The sequence below is a fragment of the Panulirus ornatus genome, chromosome 5, assembly GCF_036320965.1.
Source record: "Panulirus ornatus isolate Po-2019 chromosome 5, ASM3632096v1, whole genome shotgun sequence".
Classification (NCBI taxonomy): domain Eukaryota; kingdom Metazoa; phylum Arthropoda; class Malacostraca; order Decapoda; family Palinuridae; genus Panulirus; species Panulirus ornatus.
In genome coordinates this window covers 180,452-202,488 of record NC_092228.1, presented here as the reverse complement: position 1 = coordinate 202,488, position 22,037 = coordinate 180,452, and the positions used below count along the sequence as shown (strand labels likewise).

The following is a 22,037-nucleotide window of genomic DNA, read 5'->3' as shown; positions in this document are numbered from 1 at the left end:
ATTTTGCTTTGTCGCTGTCTCCCACGTTTGCGAGGTAGTGCAAGGAAACAGACGAAAGAAATGGCCCAACCCGCCCCCATACACATGTATATACATACACACACAGACATACATATATACACATGCACACAATTCACACTGTCTGCCTTTATTCATTCCCATCGCCACCTCGCCACACATGGAATAACATCCCCCTCCCCCCTCATGTGTGCGAGGTAGCGCTAGGAAAAGACAACAAAGGCCCCATTCATTCACACTCAGTCTCTAGCAGTGATGTAATAATGCACCGAAACCACAGCTCCCTTTCCACATCCAGGCCCCACAGAACTTTCCATGGTTTACCCCAGATGCTTCACATGCCCTGGTTCAATCCATTGACAGCACGTCGGCCCCGGTATACCACATTGTTCCAAATCACTCTATTCCTTGCCGGCCTCTCACCATCCTGCATGTGTGAATTTTCACCCCCTTCCCCCACCCTATGATTCACTTCCACTTCCACGGTTCCATCCGCTGCCAGATCCACTCCCAGATATCTAAAACACTTTACTTCCTCCATTTTTCTCCATTCAAACTTACCTCCCAATTGACTTGACCCTCAACCCTACTGTACCTAATTACCTTGCTCTTATTCACATTTACTCTTAACTTTCTTCTTTCAAACACTTTACCAAACTCAGTCACCAGCTTCTGCAGTTTCTCACATGAATCAGCCACCAGCACTGTATCATCAGCGAACAACAACTGACCCACTTCCCAAGCTCTCTCATCCCCAACAGACTTCATACTTGCCCCTCTTTCCAAAACTCTTGCATTCACCTCCCTAACAACCCCATCCATAAACAAATTAAACAACCATGGAGACATCACACACCCCTGCCACAAACCTACATTCACTGAGAACCAATCACTTTCCTCTCTTCCTACACGTACACATGCATACACATGCCTTACATCCTCGATAAAAACTTTTCACTGCTTCTAACAACTTGCCTCCCACACCATATATTCTTAATACCTTCCACAGAGCATCTCTATCAACTCTATTGCATGCCTTCTCCAGATCCATAAATGCTACATACAAATCCATTTGCTTTTCTAAGTATTTCTCACACACATTCTTCAAAGCAAACACCTGATCCACACATCCTCTACCACTTCTGGAACCACACTGCTCTTCCCCAATCTGATGCTCTGTACATGCCTTCACCCTCTCAGTCAATACCCTCCCATATAATTTCACAGGAATACTCAACAAACTTATACCTCTGTAACTTCAGCACTCACTCTTATCCCCTTTGCCTTTGTACAATGGCACTATGGAAGCATTCCGCCAATCCTCAGGCACCTCACCATGAATCATACATACATTGAATAACCTTACCAACCAGTCAACTATACAGTCACCCCTTTTTTAATAAATTCCACTGCAATACCATCCAAACCTGCTGCCTTGCAGGCTTTCATCTTCCGTAAAGCTTTTACTACCTCTTCTCTGTTTACCAAATCATTTTCCCTAACCCTCTCACTTTGCACACCACCTCGACCCAAACACCCTATATCTGCCACTCTATCATCAAACACATTCAACAAACCTTCAAAATACTCACTCCATCTCCTTCTCACATCACCACTACTTGTTATCACCTCCCCTTTAGCCCCCTTCACTGAAGTTCCCATTTGCTCCCTTGTCTTATGCACGTTATTTACCTCCTTCCAAAACATCTTTTTATTCTCCCTAAAATTTAATGATACTCTCTCACCCCAACTCTCATTTGCCCTCTTTTTCACCTCTTGCACGTTTCTCTTGACCTCCTGCCTCTTTCTTTTATACATCTCAAACTCATTTGCATTTTTTCCCTGCAAAAATGGTCCAAATGCCTGTCTCTTCTCTTTCACTAATAATCTTACTTCATCATCCCACCACTCACTACCCTTTCTAATCAACCCACCTCCAACACTTCTCATGCCACAAGCATCTTTTGCGCAAGCCATCACTGCAAGGAACGAAGTGAATTTGAACGATGTGGTATTCTGGCTTTGACATGCTGTCAATGGACTGAACCAGGGCATGTGAAACGTCTGGGGTAAACCATGGGAAGGTTGCCTAATAGGAAATAGTTCCACTGGTTTGGTGGGCTTCTGCACTTGTCATGATTTGGCCAATGATTGCTCTGGTTCTCATTGTTTCTTGTTCTGGTTTGATAAGTCCAGTATGTTTCATATTCATACCAGTATTGGTTCAGTCCATTACTTCAGTTTCCTTTTCTCTTGAATGTTGATATTCAGTTCCTAAATTTATTTTTTAGCCTTTTTTGGTTACATTTTTGTGTAGCAACTTTGTTGGTTTCCATTTTCATCCATCTGTTTCCTAGACTATGTATACACAAATATTTCCTTCTTTGGTTTTCATCAAATGATCTCCACATCTTTTTGAATCATCCTGTATGTGTATTTCATCTTTATGTTCATCATTATTTCCTTTCCTTCCTGTACTTCCATTTTTTCAATAAAGAATTGTTCATTAAGTCAGAGTCCATCATACTATAATATGCTGGGCATGGGTTGAGTATATGTATGAGAGATTTTCAGAATCTCTGTATATCTGACCACCTCATTAAACTGGGAATGGAGTAATGATTTTGGATCAATAGATAGATAAATACCTCTGTAATTTGAGCACTCACCCTTATCCCCTTTGCCTTTGTACAATGGCACTATGCACGCATTCCGCCAATCCTCAGGCACCTCACCATGAATCATACATACATTAAATAACCTTACCAACCAGTCAACAATACAGTCACCCCCTTTTTTAATAAATTCCACTGCAATACCATCCAAACCTGCTGCCTTGCCGGCTTTCATCTTCCGCAAAGCTTTCACTACCTCTTCTCTTTTTACCAAATCATTTTCCCTAACCCTCTCACTTTGCACACCACCTCGACCAAAACACCCTATATCTGCCACTCTATCATCAAACACATTCAACAAACCTTCAAAATACTCACTCCATCTCCTTCTCACATCACCACTACTTGTTATCACCTCCCCATTTGCGCCCTTCACTGAAGTTCCCATTTGCTCCCTTGTCTTACGCACTTTATTTACCTCCTTCCAGAACATCTTTTTATTCTCCCTAAAATTTACTGATAGTCTCTCACCCCAACTCTCATTTGCCCTTTTTTTCACCTCTTGCACCTTTCTCTTGACCTCCTGTCTCTTTCTTTTATACATCTCCCACTCAATTGCATTTTTTCCCTGCAAAAATCGTCCAAATGCCTCTCTCTTCTCTTTCACTAATACTCTTACTTCTTCATCCCACCACTCACTACCCTTTCTAACCAACCCACCTCCCACCCATTGTACAAAGGCAAAGGGGATAAGGGTGAGTGCTCAAATTACAGAGGTATAAGTTTGTTGAGTATTCCTGGTAAATTATATGGGAGGGTATTGATTGAGAGGGTGAAGGCATGCACAGAGCATCAGATTGGGGAAGAGCAGTGTGGTTTCAGAAGTGGTAGAGGATGTGTAGATCAGGTGTTTGCTTTGAAGAATGTATGTGAGAAATACTTAGAAAAGCAAATGGATTTGTATGTAGCATTTATGGATCTGGAGAAGGCATATGATAGAGTTGATAGAGATGCTCTGTGGAAGGTATTAAGAATATATGGTGTGGGAGGAAAGTTGTTAGAAGCAGTGAAAAGTTTTTATCGAGGATGTAATGCATGTGTATGTGTAGGAAGAGAGGAAAGTGATTGGTTCTCAGTGAATGTAGGTTTGCGGCAGGGGTGTGTGATGTCTCCATGGTTGTTTAATTTGTTTATGGATGGGGTTGTTAGGGAGGTAAATGCAAGAGTTTTGGAAAGAGGGGCAAGTATGAAGTCAGTTGGGGATGAGAGAGCTTGGGAAGTGAGTCAGTTGTTGTTCGCTGATGATACAGCGCTGGTGGCTGATTCATGTGAGAAACTGCAGAAGCTGGTGACTGAGTTTGGTAAAGTGTGTGGAAGAAGAAAGTTAAGAGTAAATGTGAATAAGAGCAAGGTTATTAGGTACAGTAGGGTTGAGGGTCAAGTCAATTGGGAGGTGAGTTTGAATGGAGAAAAACTGGAGGAAGTGAAGTGTTTTAGATATCTGGGAGTGGATCTGGCAGCGGATGGAACCATGGAAGCGGAAGTGGATCATAGGGTGCGGGAGGGGGCGAAAATTCTGGGGGCCTTGAAGAATGTGTGGAAGTCGAGAACATTATCTCGGAAAGCAAAAATGGGTATGTTTGAAGGAATAGTGGTCCCAACAATGTTGTATGGTTGCGAGGCGTGGGCTATGGATAGAGTTGTGCGCAGGAGGATGGATGTGCTGGAAATGAGATGTTTGAGGACAATGTGTGGTGTGAGGTGGTTTGATCGAGTGAGTAACGTAAGGGTAAGAGAGATGTGTGGAAATAAAAAGAGCGTGGTTGAGAGAGCAGAAGAGGATGTTTTGAAGTGGTTTGGGCACATGGAGAGAATGAGTGAGGAAAGATTGACCAAGAGGATATATGTGTTGGAGGTGGAGGGAACGAGGAGAAGAGGGAGACCAAATTGGAGGTGAAAAGATGGAGTGAAAAAGATTTTGTGTGATCGGGGCCTGAACATGCAGGAGGGTGAAAGGAGGGCAAGGAATAGAGTGAATTGGAGCGATGTGGTATACCGGGGTTGACGTGCTGTCAGTGGATTGAATCAAGGCATGTGAAGCGTCTGGGGTAAACCATGGAAAGCTGTGTAGGTATGTATATTTGCGTGTGTGGACGTATGTATATACATGTGTATGGGGGGGTTGGGCCATTTCTTTCGTCTGTTTCCTTGCGCTACCTCGCAAACGCGGGAGACAGCGACAAAGTATAATAATAAAAAAAAAAATAAGATAGATAAATAGAACATTGGTTGGAAATTCTATTTTCTAAATTTAAGCTAAGTGTGGGCAATAAATATAGATAAAACAGCTTATGGAGGAATTTACTTGGTCTGGCAGTAAGTAGGTTATGGATGCAAGACAGTATCCCATGTATTTTTGCTATTTTCTGATGAAATTTGTGGACTTCACCCCATTTCAGTGACTTATGAATGTTTAGGGCTAAGAAACTGGTGTTCATAACACTTTCAAGTCTCTGTTCAACCTTATATCATGAAAATTATGATTGATAATGTGGTTCAAGTCTGTGTTCAACCTTATATTATGAACATAATGATTAATAGTGTATGATAATTCATAAATGATTGAACAGTTGAACTGTGATTCAGGTGGTGGAGGATTGGATGTGCCATGGTGAAGGTGCAGTAGGGGAAGGGAAACTGCAAAATCAAGCTGACACAGCAGGCTCTTCACCTGAAGATGCTCATCATGTTACACATGTAGGTATCATTTATCAGATTTCATTATTTTTTTGTTACCAGGAAATCACTTCCTACATTTATGGCTTCTCAAAATTGTCCTAAAATATCATCATTATTTGATATTCCTTCTATTCATTTTTTTTTTGCTTTGTCACTGTGTCCCGCATTTGCGGGATAGCGCAAGGAAACAGACGAAAGAAATGGCTCAACCCACCCCCATACACATGTATATACATACACGTCCACACACGCAAATATACATACCTACACAGCTTTCCATGGTTTACCCCAGACGCTTCACATGCCCTGATTCAATCCACTGACAGCACGTCAACCCCGGTATACCACATCGATCCAATTCACTCTATTCCTTGCCCGCCTTTCACCCTCCTGCATGTTCAGGCCCCGATCACACAAAATCTTTTTCACTCCATCTTTCCACCTCCAATTTGGTCTCCCACTTCTCCTCGTTCCCTCCACCTCCGACACATATATCCTCTTGGTCAATCTTTCCTCACTCATTCTCTCCATGTGCCCAAACCATTTCAAAACACCCTCTTCTGCTCTCTCAACCACGCTCTTTTTATTTCCACACATCTCTCTTACCCTTATATTACTTACTCGATCAAACCACCTCACACCACACATCGTCCTCAAACATCTCATTTCCAGCACATCCATCCTCCTGCGCACAACTCTATCCATAGCCCACGCCTCGCAAGCATACAACATTGTTGGAACCACTATTCCTTCAAACATACCCATTTTTGCTTTCCGAGATAATGTTCTCGACTTCCACACATTCTTCAAGGCTCCCAGGATTTTCGCCCCCTCCCCCACCCTCTGATCCACTTCCGCTTCCATGGTTCCATCCGCTGCCAGATCCACTCCCAGATATCTAAAAGACTTCACTTCCTCCAGTTTTTCTCCATTCAAGCTTACCTCCCAATTGCCTTGACCCTCAACCCTACTGTACCTAATAACCTTGCTCTTATTCACATTTACTCTTAACTTTCTTCTTTCAATCACTTTACCAAACTCAGTCACCAGCTTCTGCAGTTTCTCAGATGAATCAGCCACCAGCGCTGTATCATCAGCGAACAACAACTGACTCACTTCCCAAGCTCTCTCATCCCCAACAGACTGCATACTTGCCCCTCTTTCCAAAACTCTTCCATTCACCTCCCTAACAACCCCATCCATAAACAAATTAAACAACCATGGAGACATCACACACCCCTGCCGCAAACCAACATTCACTGAGAACCAATCACTTTCCTCTCTTCCTACACTTACACATACCTTACATCCTCGATAAAAACTTTTCACTGCTTCTAACAACTTGCCTCCCACACCATATATTCTTAATACCTTCCACAGAGCATCTCTATCAACTCTATCATATGCCTTCTCCAGATCCATAAATGCTACATACAAATCCATTTGCTTTTCTAAGTATTTCTCACATACATTCTTCAAAGCAAACACCTGATCCACACATCCTCTACCACTTCTGAAACCACACTGCTCTTCCCCAATCTGATGCTCTGTACATGCCTTCACCCTCTCAATCAATACCCTCCCATATAATTTACCAGGAATACTCAACAAACTTATACCTCTGTAATTTGAGCATTCACTCTTATCCCCTTTGCCTTTGTACAATGGCACTGTGCATGCATTCCGCCAATCCTCAGGCACCTCACCATGAGTCATACATACATTAAATAACCTTACCAACCAGTCAACAATACACTCACCCCCTTTTTTAATAAATTCCACTGCAATACCATCCAAACCTGCTGCCTTGCCGGCTTTCATCTTCCGCAAAGCTTTCACTACCTCTTCTCTGTTTACCAAATCATTTTCCCTAACCCTCTCACTTTGCACACCACCTCGACCAAAACACCCTATATCTGCCACTCTATCATCAAACACATTCAACAAACCTTCAAAATACTCAATCCATCTCCTTCTCACATCACCACTACTTGTTATCACCTCCCCATTTGCGCCCTTCACTGAAGTTCCCATTTGCTCCCTTGTCTTACGCACTTTATTTACCTCCTTCCAGAACATCTTTTTATTCTCCCTAAAATTTAATGATACTCTCTCACCCCAACTCTCATTTGCCCTTTTTTTCACCTCTTGCACCTTTCTCTTGACCTCCTGTCTCTTTCTTTTATACATCTCCCACTCAATTGCATTTTTTCCCTGCAAAAATCGTCCAAATGCCTCTCTCTTCTCTTTCACTAATACTCTTACTTCTTCATCCCACCACTCACTACCCTTTCTAATCAACCCACCTCCCACTCTTCTCATGCCACAAGCATCTTTTGCGCAATCCATCACTGATTCCCTAAATACATCCCATTCCTCCCCCACTCCCCTTGCTTCCATTGTTCTCACCTTTTTCCATTCTGTACTCAGTCTCTCCTGGTACTTCCTCACACAGGTCTCCTTCTCAAGCTCACTTACTCTCACCACCCTCTTCACCCCAACATTCACTCTTCTTTTCTGAAAACCCATACAGATCTTCACCTTAGCCTCCACAAGATAATGATCAGACATCCCTCCAGTTGCACCTCTCAGCACATTAACATCCAAAAGTCTCTCTTTCGCACGCCTGTCAATTAACACGTAATCCAGTAACGCTCTCTGGCCATCTCTCCTACTTACATAAGTATACTTATGTATATCTCGCTTTTTAAACCAGGTATTCCCAATCATCAGTCCTTTTTCAGCACATAAATCTACAAGCTCTTCACCATTTCCATTTACAACACTGAACACCCCATGTATACCAATTATTCCCTCAACTGCCACATTACTCACCTTTGCATTCAAATCACCCATCACTATAACCCGGTCTCGTGCATCAAAACCACTAACACACTCATTCAGCTGCTCCCAAAACACTTGCCTCTCTTGATCTTTCTTCTCATGCCCAGGTGCATATGCACCAATAATCACCCACCTCTCTCCATCAACTTTCAGTTTTACCCATATTAATCGAGAATTTACTTTCTTACACTCTATCACATACTCCCACAGCTCCTGTTTCAGGAGTATTGCTACTCCTTCCCTTGCTCTTGTCCTCTCACTAACCCCTGACTTTATTCCCCAGACATTCCCAAACCACTATTCCCCTTTACCCTTGAGCTTCGTTTCACTCAAAGCCAAAACATCCAGGTTCCTTTCCTCAAACATACTACCTATCTCTCCTTTTTTCACATCTTGGTTACATCCACACACATTTAGGCACCCCACTCTGAGCCTTCGAGGAGGATGAGCACTCCCCGCGTGACTCCTTCTTCTGTTTCCCATTTTAGAAAGTTAATACAAGGAGGGGAGGATTTCTGGCCCCCCGCTCCCGTCCCCTCTAGTTGCTTTCTACGACACGCGAGGAATGCGTGGGAAGTATTCTTTCACCCCTATCCCCAGGGATAATATACATATATATATACACATACACACACATACACACACACACGCACACATACACACACATAGGTATGTATATTTGCGTGTGTGGACGTATGTATATACATGTGTATGGGGGTGGGTTGGGCCATTTCTTTCGTCTGTTTCCTTGCGCTACCTCGCAAACGCGGGAGACAGCGACAAAGCAAAAAAAAAAAAAATATATATATATATAGTAAGTGGAATGGAATTGGGGCTGGATTTATACTGTGGTGAAGAAGGAGGGAGAGTCAAAGTTGAACCCTACAGAATAGTGCTAAAAGGGTCATTGAATCTCAAAAGAAATCAAGCTTTTGAAGAATTTGAGAACATGAATTCCTTAGAGGGAAGAGGGTCAAATTGTTTCTTTTAATCCAGACAGCAAAGAGGGCTTTTGTCTAACGGGCTTAGTGGTCAATTATTGGAATTCATGGATTCAGTATGTGGGAAGGACAGATAATAAAAAAACCTGGTGGTCTACGATGGGTTTATGTGGTTACTAGTACCCCAGGTTAATGATTTGTATAAACATTAAAATGATGGCGAAGCAGAGGGCCCTTGTACTCCATCATTTGACAAGAAGATAACTCCCAAGGAGTTTTTAGAGAGTATACTTACAATGAAGTTCAAATGTGAAAAGTTGATATACGCATAGTACATTTTTCATCTTGGACAAGTTTGTTTTTTGACAATGGATACCATTAAAGTATTTGCCTAGCCATGATTTAAATGTATTTATAGTCACTGCCTTGAAAACATGTTTGTAGCTTGTTTAATGTTTGCCATTGTTTGTTCTTACATTTTCTCATAAAGTTACACTGTTATTTTTGGTCAATATATTTCTGTCTGATGTGAAGAATTTTTCATGAGTTTTGCTGTCAACATCATTGAGGAATTTAAGAACTAGAGTTTGCACTTTTTTTTTAGGGAAAGTAATTTTAGGATTTCTGAGCTTTCTTTATTTCATATCTGAGACAAAGAATTAGTTACTCTTCTCTGTATTTCTTCTAGCTTTTCTTTATTTTTTGTAACATATTGTGACCAGAACAGGATATTGTGTATTCAGAATCTGGCTAGGACATTGTACCATAAAGAGTAAGTATTGGGTCTCAGTACATAATGAATATTTCTAGCTATGAAACATAATGTTCTTTTCACTTTGTCATAAACAGGCTTTTACTGATTATCACTCCATGGTCTTTTTCTTCTTGTACCCCAGGTAATGGCATACTGAACATTTAGTATTTGTATTTAGTATTTCATCACCAAAATACATTACTTTGCATTTGTCTTCAGTGAAATCTATTTCCATATCTCTCACCACTGCATCACTGTGTCAAAATCACTTTGGATCATTGGGCAGTCTTCCTTTGTTAGGGCTTTATTTCCTAATTTTGCTTCATTGGCTATTATGGACTCACATGGTGTAGCAGTTAGTATTCCTGACTGTGACACATTTAGATTCTGCCTAGGGTGGGGCGCATAGGTTCAAATTCTGGTTATGGCAGTGTGTCTACAGTCAACTCAGCTGTTCATCCACCCCTAGGGGATGGTGGATGAAATGGATACCTGACTTAGGCTTGTGTATATACATATATATATATGTGGGAGTGGGGGGCTGGAAATCCTCCACTCATTTTTTTTTTTTTTCCAAAAGAAGGAACAGAAGGGGGCCAGGTGAGGATATTCCCTCTAAGGTCCAATCCTCTGTTCTTAACACTACCTCGCTAATGCGGGAAATGGCGAATAGTATGAAAGAAGAAAATATATATGTATATATATATATATTCTCTGGGGATAGGGGAGAAAGAATACTTCCCACGTATTCCCTGCGTGTCGTAGAAGGTGACTAAAAGGGAAGGGAGCGGGGGGCTGGAAATCCTCCCCTCTCATTTTTTTTTTTTTTTTTTTTTTTAATTTTCCAAAAGAAGTAACAGAGAAGAGGTCCAGGTGAGGATATTCCCTCAAAGGCCCAGTCCTCTGTTCTTAACGCTACCTCGCTATCGCGGGAAATAGCGAATAGTATGAAAAAAAAAAAAAAAAAAAAATATATATATATATATATATATATATATATATATATATATATATATATATATATATATATATATATATATATGGCTGATTCATGTGAGAAACTGCAGAAGCTGGTGACTGAGTTTGGAAAAGTGTGTGGAAGAAGAAAGTTAAGAGTAAATGTGAATAAGAGCAAGGTTATTAGGTACAGTAGGGTTGAGGGTCAAGTCAATTGGGAGGTGAGTTTGAATGGAGAAAAACTGGAGGAAGTGAAGTGTTTTAGAAATCTGGGAGTGGATCTGGCAGCGGATGGAACCATGGAAGCGGAAGTGGATCATAGGGTGGGGGAGGGGGCGAAAATCCTGGGGGCCTTGAAGAATGTGTGGAAGTCGAGAACATTATCTCGGAAAGCAAAAATGGGTATGTTTGAAGGAATAGTGGTTCCAACAATGTTGTATGGTTGCGAGGCGTGGGCTATGGATAGAGTTGTGCGCAGGAGGATGGATGTGCTGGAAATGAGATGTTTGAGGACAATGTGTGGTGTGAGGTGGTTTGATCGAGTGAGTAACGTAAGGGTAAGAGAGATGTGTGGAAATAAAAAGAGCGTGGTTGAGAGAGCAGAAGAGGGTGTTTTGAAGTGGTTTGGGCACATGGAGAGGATGAGTGAGGAGAGATTGACCAAGAAGATATATGTGTCGGAGGTGGAGGGAACAAGGAGAAGAGGGAGACCAAATTGGAGGTGGAAGGATGGAGTGAAAAGGATTTTGTGTGATCGGGGCCTGAACATGCAGGAGGGTGAAAGGAGGGCAAGGAATAGAGTGAATTGGATCGATGTGGTATACCGGGGTTGACGTGCTGTCAGTGGATTGAATCGGGGCATGTGAAGCGTCTGGGGGTAAACCATGGAAAGCTGTGTAGGTATGTATATTTGCGTGTGTGGACGTATGTATATACATGTGTATGGGGGGGGTTGGGCCATTTCTTTCGTCTGTTTCCTTGCGCTACCTCGCAAACGCGGGAGACAGCGACAAAGTATAATAAAAAAATAAAAATAATATAATATATATATATGCATTATATATATATATATATATATATATATATATATATATATATATATATATATATATATATGTATATATATATTTTCCCTGGGGATAGGGGAGAAAGAATACTTCCCACGTATTCCCTGCGTGTTGTAGAAGGCGACTAAAAGGGGTGGGAGCGGGGGGCTGGAAATCCTCCCCTCTCGTTTTTTTTTTAATTTTCCCAAAGAGGGAACAGAGAATTGCGCCAGGTGAGGGTGTTCCCTCAAAGGCCCAGTCCTCTGTTCTTAACGCTACCTCGCTAATGCGGGAAATGGCGAATAGTTTGAAAGAAAAGAAAAGATGTATATATATATATATATATATATATATATATATATATATATATATATATATATATATATTTATATATATATATATGTATATATATATATATATATATATATATATATATATATATATATATATATATATATATATATATATATATATCTTATTTATTTTGCTTTGTCGCTGTCTCCTGCATTTGCGAGGTAGTGCAAGGAAACAGACGAAAGAAATGGCCCAACCCACCCCCATACACATGTATATACACACACGTCCACACATGCAAATATACATACCTATACATCTCAATGTACACATATATATACACACACACAGACACATACATATATACCCATGCACACAATTCACACTGTCTTCCTTTATTCATTCCCATCGCCACCTTGCCACACATGGAATACCATCCCCCTCCCCCCTCATGTGTGCGGGGTAGCGCTAGGAAAAGACAACAAAGGCCTCATTCGTTCACACTCAGTCTCTAGCTGTCATGCAATAATGCCCGAAACCACAGTTCCCTTTCCACATCCAGGCCCCACAGAACTTTCCATGGTTTACCCCAGACGCTTCACATGCCCTGATTCAATCTATTGACAGCACATCGACCCTGGTATACCACATCGATCCAAATCACTCTATTCCTTGACCGCCTTTCACCCTCCTGCATGTTCAGGCCCCGATCACACAAAATCTTTTTCACTCCATCTTTCCACCTCCAATTTGGTCTCCCACTTCTCCTCGTTCCCTCCACCTCCGACACATATATCCTCTTGGTCAATCTTTCCTCACTCATTCTCTCCATGTGCCCAAACCATTTCAAAACACCCTCTTCTGCTCTCTCAACCACGCTCTTTTTATTTCCACACATCTCTCTTACCCTTACGTTACTTACTCGATCAAACCACCTCACACCACACATTGTCCTCAAACATCTCATTTCCAGCACAGCCACTCTCCTGCGCACAACTCTGTCCATAGCCCACGCCTCGCAAGCATACAACATTGTTGGAACCACTATTCCTTCAAACATACCCATTTTTGCTTTCCGAGATAATGTTCTCGACTTCCACACATTCTTCAAGGCTCCCAGGATTTTCGCCCCCTCCCCCACCCTATGATTCACTTCCACTTCCATGGTTCCATCCGCTGCCAGATCCACTCCCAGATATCTAAAACACTTTACTTCCTCCAGTTTTTCTCCATTCAAACTTACCTCCCAATTTACTTGACCCTCAACCCTACTGTACCTAATAATCTTGCTCTTATTCACATTTACTCTTAACTTTCTTCTTTCACACACTTTACCAAACTCAGTCACCAGCTTCTGCAGTTTCTCACATGAATCAGCCACCAGCGCTGTATCATCAGCGAACAACAACTGACTCACTTCCCAAGCTCTCTCATCCACAACAGACTTCATACTTGCCCCTCTTTCCAAAACTCTTGCATTCACCTCCCTAACAACCCCATCCATAAACAAATTAAACAAGCATGGAGACATCACACACCCCTGCCGCAAACCTACATTCACTGAGAACCAATCACTTTCCTCTCTTCCTACACGTACACATGCCTTACATCCTCGAGGCTCCCACACCATATATTCTTAATACCTTCCACAGAGCATCTCTATCATCTCTATCATATGCCTTCTCCAGATCCATAAATGCTACATACAAATCCATTTGCTTTTCTAAGTATTTCTCACATACACTCTTCAAAGCAAACATCTGATCCACACATCCTCTACCACTTCTGAAACCACACTGCTCTTCCCCAATCTGATGCTCTGTACAAGCCTTCACCCTGTCAATCAATACCCTCCCATATAATTTACCAGGAATACTCAACAAACTTATATTTCTGTAATTTGAGCACTCACTCTTATCCCCTTTCCCTTTGTACAATGGCACTATGCATGCATTCCGCCAATCCTCAGGCACCTCACCATGAGTCATACATACATTAAATAAGCTTACCAACCAGTCAACAATACAGTCACCCCCTTTTTTAATAAATTCCACAGCAATACCATCCAAACCTGCTGCCTTGCCGGCTTTCATCTTCCGCATAGCTTTTACTACCTCTTCTCTGTTTACCAATTCATTTTCCCCAACCCTCTCACTTTGCACACCACCTCGACCAAGACACCCTAGATCTGCCACTCTATCATCAAACACATTCAACAAACCTTCAAAATACTCACTCCATCTCCTTCTCACATCACCACTACTTGTTATCACCTCCCCATTAGCGCCCTTCACTGAAGTTTCCATTTGCTCCCTTGTCTTACGCACTTTATTTACCTCTTTCCAGAACATCTTTTTATTCTCCCTAAAATTTAATGATACTCTCTCACCCCAACTCTCATTTGCCCTCTTTTTCACCTCTTGCACCTTTCCCTTGACCTCCTGTCTCTTTCTTTTATACATCTCCCACTCAATTGCATTATTTCCCTGCAGAAATCGTCCAAATGCCTCTCTCTTCTCTTTCACTAATAATCTTACTTCTTCATCCCACCACTCACTACCCTTTCTAATCAACCCACCTCCCACTCTTCTCATGCCACAAGCATCTTTTGCGCAATCCATCACAGATTCCCTAGATACATCCCATTCCTCCCCCACTCCCCTTACTTCCATTGTTCTCACCTTTTTCCATGAGTCATACATACATACATTAAATAAACTTACCAACCAGTCAACAATACAGTCACCCCCTTTTTTAATAAATTCCACTGCAATACCATCCAACCCTGCTGCCTTGCCGGCTTTCATCTTCCGCAAAGCTTTTACTACCTCTTCTCTGTTTACCAAATCATTTTCCCTAACCCTCTCACTTTGCACACCACCTCAACCAAAACACCCTATATCTGCCACTCTATCATCAAACACATTCAACAAACCTTCAAAATACTCACTCCATCTCCTTCTCACATCACCACTACTTGTTATCACCTCCCCATTTGCGCCCTTCACTGAAGTTCCCATTTGCTCCCTTGTCTTACGCACTTTATTTACCTCCTTCCAGAACATCTTTTTATTCTCCCTATAATTTAATGATACTCACTCACCCCAACTCTCATTTGCCCTTTTTTTCACCTCTTGCACCTTTCTCTTGACCTCCTGTCTCTTTCATTTATACGTCTCCCACTCAATTGCATTTTTTCCCTGCCAAAATCGTCCAAATGCCTCTCTCTTCTCTTTCACTAATACTCTTACTTCTTCATCCCACCACTCACTACCCTTTCTAATCAACCCACCTTCCACTCTTCTCATGCCACAAGCATGTTTTGCGCAAAAAAGGGGGTGACTGTATTGTTGACTGGTTGGTAAGGTTATTTAATGTATGTATGACTCACGGTGAAGTGCCGGAGGATTGGCGGAATGCGTGCATAGTGCCATTGTACAAAGGCAAAGGGGATAAGAGTGAGTGCTCAAATTACAGAGGTATAAGTTTGTTGAGTATTCCTGGTAAATTATATGGGAGGGTATTGATTGAGAGGGTGAAGGCATGTACAGAGCATCAGATTGGGGAAGAGCAGTGTGGTTTCAGAAGTGGTAGAGGATGTGTGGATCAGGTGTTTGCTTTGAAGAATGTATGTGAGAAATACTTAGAAAAGCAAATGGATTTGTATGTAGCATTTATGGATCTGGAGAAGGCATATGATAGAGTTGATAGAGATGCTCTGTGGAAGGTATTAAGAATATATGGTGTGGGAGGCAAGTTGTTAGAAGCAGTGAAAAGTTTTTATCGAGGATGTAAGGCATGTGTACGTGTAGGAAGAGAGGAAAGTGATTGGTTCTCAGTGAATGTAGGTTTGCGGCAGGGGTGTGTGATGTCTCCATGGTTGTTTAATTTGTTTATGGATGGGGTTGTTAGGGAGGTGAATGCAAGAGTTTTGGAAAGAGGGGCAAGTATGAAGTCTGTTGGGGATGAGAGAGCTTGGGAAGTGAGTCAGTTGTTGTTCGCTGATGATACAGCGCTGGTGGCTGATTCATGTGAGAAACTGCAGAAGCTGGTGACTGAGTTTGGTAAAGTGTGTGGAAGAAGAAAGTTAAGAGTAAATGTGAATAAGAGCAAGGTTATTAGGTACAGTAGGGTTGAGGGTCAAGTCAATTGGGAGGTGAGTTTGAATGGAGAAAAACTGGAGGAAGTGAAGTGTTTTAGATATCTGGGAGTGGATCTGGCAGCGGATGGAACCATGGAAGCGGAAGTGGATCATAGGGTGGGGGAGGGGGCGAAAATTCTGGGAGCCTTGAAGAATGTGTGGAAGTCGAGAACATTATCTCGGAAAGCAAAAATGGGTATGTTTGAAGGAATAGTGGTTCCAACAATGTTGTATGGTTGCGAGGCGTGGTCTATGGATAGAGTTGTGCGCAGGAGGATGGATGTGCTGGAAATGAGATGTTTGAGGACAATGTGTGGTGTGAGGTGGTTTGATCGAGTAAGTAACGTAAGGGTAAGAGAGATGTGTGGAAATAAAAAGAGCGTGGTTGAGAGAGCAGAAGAGGGTGTTTTGAAATGGTTTGGTCACATGGAGAGAATGAGTGAGGAAAGATTGACCAAGAGGATATATGTGTCGGAGGTGGAGGGAACGAGGAGAAGAGGGAGACCAAATTGGAGGTGGAAAGATGGAGTGAAAAAGATTTTGTGTGATCGGGGCCTGAACATGCAGGAGGGTGAAAGGAGGGCAAGGAATAGAGTGAATTGGAGCGATGTGGTATACCGGGGTTGACGTGCTGTCAATGGATTGAATCAGGGCATGTGAAGCGTCTGGGGTAAACCATGGAAAGATGAGTAGGTATGTATATTTGCGTGTGTGGACGTATGTATATACATGTGTATGGGGGTGGGTTGGGCCATTTCTTTCGTCTGTTTCCTTGCGCTACCTCGCAAACGCGGGAGACAGCGACAAAGCAAAAAAAAAAAAGATATATATATATATATATATATATATATATATATATATATATATATATATATATATATACACACATATATATATGGTTCGTGAAATGAAAATCGGAGGTGCAGAAATGTGTTTCTCAAGGAAGATTGTGAAAAATACCACGGGAAGACCAAAATTAGAGATGCACATAATGCTGAATAAAGACAGAAAGAAAGGAGAAGTGAGTCAGTTTCTATGTGACTTCATTATCAATAGAATAAAATAAGGTTCTAGATACAGTTCCAACAGATACAATAGAAGGGGAGAAGAGAGAGAGAGAGAGAGAGAGAGAGAGAGAGAGAGAGAGAGAGAGAGAGAGAGAGAGAGAGAGAGAGAGAGAAGCAACTTTATTGGAAGGGATTGAAGACCCTCAAGTTTGAATATGGGAGTGACCATCACTGCCCAACTGGCATGGATGATATATCCCTGGAGGAGGACCACAGTCGTCTGCTTCAAGAACGCGGCGTTGCCGTAATAGGGACGAGCGTTAAAAAGACCATATGAAAACAGCTGAACAAAAATGAAGGAAAAGAATAATGAAAAACATCTAATTCCCAACGTAACCTCGACGGCAGTTCCAAGTATGACTACAGATGTGGCTTCAACGATGACCAATCATTAATAAGGGGGATGGAGACAGGGGTTATCAACGTCATCAGGGGAGGGGAGGGTGGAATGCCCTTGGCTCTGGAAGACTGGAGATCCCAGTGAATCTGAGGGCCTCTCCAGGAACGTGCCTGCCGCCCTATAACTTCCTTACGTCACTCTATTATCCCACTATGGCGTCAAATGGCTCCTCAGCACCTGTTATACAACAGATGTGTGAGTCTTGGCATGATGCTCTCCACGACTCGCAGTCATCCCCTAATAATATATATACATGAATGCCCCCTCACGCTCATATACATACATATATCTATCAACATATGCATACAAAGAATTGTACATATATATACACATATACATATTCTTACTTGCTTGCCTTCATACATTCCTGTTGCTACCTTGCCACAAGGGAAATAATCCCGGGGATAGGGGAGAAAGAATACTTCCCACGTATACCCCGCATGTTGAAGAAGGCAACTAAAGGGGGCGGGAGCAGGGGACTGGAACTCCCCCCCCCCCTTTGTGTTTAAATTTCTAAAAGGGGAAATAAAAGAAGGAATCATGTGGGGAATACTCATCCTCCTCAAACGCTCAGATTGGGGTGTCTAAATGTGTGAGGATGTAACCAAGATGAGAAAATAGGAGAGGTAGGTAGTATGTTTGAGGAAAAGAACCTGGATGTTTTGGCCCTGAGTGAAACGAAGCTCAAGGGTAAAGGGGAAGCAACTTTGATGCACAAGACTGGGTTATAGTGATGAGTGATTTAAATGCAAAGGTGAGTAGTGTGGCAGTTGAGGGCATAATTGGTGTGCATGGGGTAATTAGTGTTGTAAATGGAAATAGTGAAGAGCTTGTGGATTTGTGTGCTTAAAAAGGACTGGTGATTGGGAATACCTGATTTAAAAAGAGAGATATATACATAAGTATACACATGTGAGTAGGAGAGATGGCTAGAGGGCGTTATTGGATTACATGTTAATTGATAGGTGTGTAAAAGAGCCTTTTGGGTGATGATGTGCTAAGGGGGCAATTGGAGGGATTCTGATCACTATCTTGTGGAGGCGAAGGTGAAGATTTGTAGAGTTTTTCAGAAAAGAAGAGAGAATGTTGGGGAGAAGAGAGAGGTGAGAGTAAGTGAGCTTGGAAAGGAGACTGTGTGAAGAAGTACATGGAGAGATTGAGTTCAGAAAAGCAAAAGGTGAGAGGAAATGATGTAAGGGGAATGGGGGAGGAATGGAATGTATTTAGGGAAGGAGTGATAGCATGCGCAAAAGATGCATGTGGAATGAGAAAAGTGTGTGGCAGGGTGGCGACGAGAATGGACGAAGACACCAAGTATGAATATGTACATGTGTATATATGTTGGAAAGGATCACAATTTAGTGCGTCATTGAGTATATTCCTATGAGTCCATGGGGAAAATGAAACACGATAAGTTCCCTATCTCTTTCACTAATAATCTTACTTCTTCATCCCACCACTCACTACCCTTTCTAATCTGCCCACCTCCCATGCTTCTCATGCCACAAGCATCTTTTGTGCAAGTCATCACTTTTTCCCTAAATACATCCCATTCCTCCCCCACTCCCCATACGTCCTTTGTTCTCACCTTTTTCCATTCTGTACTCAGTTTCTCCTGGTACTTTCTCGACACAAGTCTCCTTCCCAAGCTCACTTACTGTCAAAACTCTCTTCACCCCAACTTTCTCTCTTCTTTTCTGAAAACCTCTACAAATCTTCATCTTTGCCTCCACGAGATAATGATCAGACATCCCTCCAGTTGCACCTCTCAGCACATTAACATATATATATGAGTGTACTGCAATGACTTTGATTAAGGCATTCATTTATTCAGTTGCCCATGCCACCACATCTAACATAGAAAAACAATATATATTCTCCCACCAATTAACCAAAGTTCTCATTGCCATAACATTTTACACATATTAGCTTCACAGATTAATTTAATAATCTTTGCTATTTGTCATCTTCCTCACATTTCATTCCTTACCCTGTTACCAATGCTCATTATTTTCTTTTTACATCCTGTATATCTTTTTATGCTGTACAACAGGATAGCTCCTAAAACATCTTCGTGTTCAAATATTTATCATATTTCTGTTGATTCAATGATGGCATCCTGATATCCATCTTATATATGTAGATATCCAATTTTTTTCTATCTTTTTACCTTTACTCTTTTCTGTTATCCATTTCTGTTGAGTTCATTCAGATGAACTGTTTTGGTAATAATTTTCTAATCTACTGTCCTGCCATATCTGTGTCTGTATTCTTATCAATTTGTAAAGCCATATCATGTTCTGATATTTTCATTCATTTTTTTTCTACATACATTAATTCAGATATCTGTGCTCTTCTGACCATTTTATTGTAACTAACCTCAGCATTTTTTAAAGACAAAATTGAGATAATAACACCTTGTTCAGCAATATTTACCAATCTTAACAGGGTTGACAAACTTAATCATCCTTCATCTAACAGAGATATATGCAAACTGTAGCATTTAGGGAAAAAGCTCAATATTATTACTTTATTTGATTTACAAATATACAAAAGTACCTTTTTGATGTTATAAGATTATCAGAGTTTTGCAAAATTTATGTGCATATTTACACTGTATGTTGATTTATTAGTTGTAACACCTATTTTGATTTTCTCAGGACCTTGAAAAGGGATCTCTGCAGTGTTAGAATTATTAGCAATCTTTTTCTTATCATTCTAGCCACTAAGCAATGACACTGAATTCCTGACATTTGAGACACTAGTGTCCTCAGCGGTGAGGGCAAGTGTAGAGATGCTGCAGAGCCAAGCAGGTGGAACACTAACGCCAGGGGGCTCTGTGTCTCCACTCCTTCTTACTTCACTGCACCACACGCTCATTGCTCAGGTCAGTTTTACTTAGTCATGCTGGTCATTTCTTAATCTTGGATTAATATTGCTATCCTCACAAATATTAGTACAAGGCATTTAAATTTTCTGTGATGGTCAACATAAAAAATAGTAGCTTTGGTAGACACACAGTAGAATTACAACTATACGTATCTTATCTGTACTCAGTTGTATTGGAAGAATGGATCCTAAACTGCTGGGACTTGTTAGAACAGGTAAATTCAGATATGGAAAGCCTAATGACTCAAACAAAACTTTGCTTCTCAGTAATACAGGTACACCACCGAATTTCTGGCAACTGATGGTTCGGCACCTCCTTTAGTCTGGACAGAATTACGTGAGGGAATTTGAAATTACCATGGCCACGAGACTAGCTTACTGGGCAGCTGCAGATGGCGTTGTGTGTAGGGCGTGCTCATTTACATTCTTTACACTGCACTTGTTGGTGGTGCTACCTGCAATTCTGTGAGATTCTTAGCTTATTTTGCTTAAATTTAACCCTAGCTATGGCTTTTAAGACATATGAGAGTTTCAGTCGTGGCATAAAACATAAACACCAGTCCATACCGATCCAAGATAATAAAGTAGAACTGTTGAAAAAATGGACCATGGTCTTTTGGTGTGTAAGCTGTGAGACATCTACAGTATTGGTTCATCTACTGTTTATGATATATTGAAGCAAAGGGAGAAAATATTGAAATTCTATGCCGACAGTGATTCCAAGAAGCAAATGGTGATTAGAAAAACTGTGAAAGATGATACGAGTACTGACCATGATCAAGTGATGATGGAATGGTTTTGACAGGTTCAGAGTGATTGAGTGGACTTGTCAGGTAGCATGATAATGGATCAGGCTAAGTTGTTCCATAAAGAACTTGAATTACAATATGAGCATGACTATAGTGAAGGATGGCTTCAAAGATTCAAGAAGTGTTATGGAATTTCAATCAATAAAGTGTGCAGAGAAAAGCAGTCTGCAAACCACGAAGGAGCTGCTGAGTATGTGGATGAATTTGTGAAACTTGTAGCTGATGAGCACCTCAGTCCTGAGTAGGTGTATAATGCAGACGTAACTGCATTATTCTGGTGATGCACACCTAGGAAAACACTAACAACAGAAGACAAAGAAGACCCCACAGGATTCAGACAATCAAAGGACAGACTTATTATCTTAGGGTGTTCAAACATTTGATATTTGTTTAATTCAATTTTCTAGCAGTGCATGGTATATTTAGACATATGGGAGAAGTATAATTAGTGGGTTAGAGGTGTGTTGATGAATTATTATTACTTGACCATGGTTGGTCCAGGAAGATGGTTAATCCGGCAAGG

At 41.4% G+C, this 22,037-nt stretch overlaps 1 protein-coding gene across 2 annotated transcripts in view; it reads left to right on the top strand.

The window, feature by feature from the left end:
* Positions 1-22,037, top strand: part of LOC139747028 (uncharacterized) — a 585,752-nt gene that overhangs the window by 461,477 nt on the left and 102,238 nt on the right. For both annotated transcript variants that reach the window (XM_071658778.1, XM_071658771.1), the window contains 2 exons: positions 5,280-5,390; positions 20,539-20,703. In XM_071658778.1, the coding sequence (XP_071514879.1) occupies positions 5,280-5,390; positions 20,539-20,703 (276 nt within the window). The remainder of the gene's footprint in view (positions 1-5,279; positions 5,391-20,538; positions 20,704-22,037) is intronic.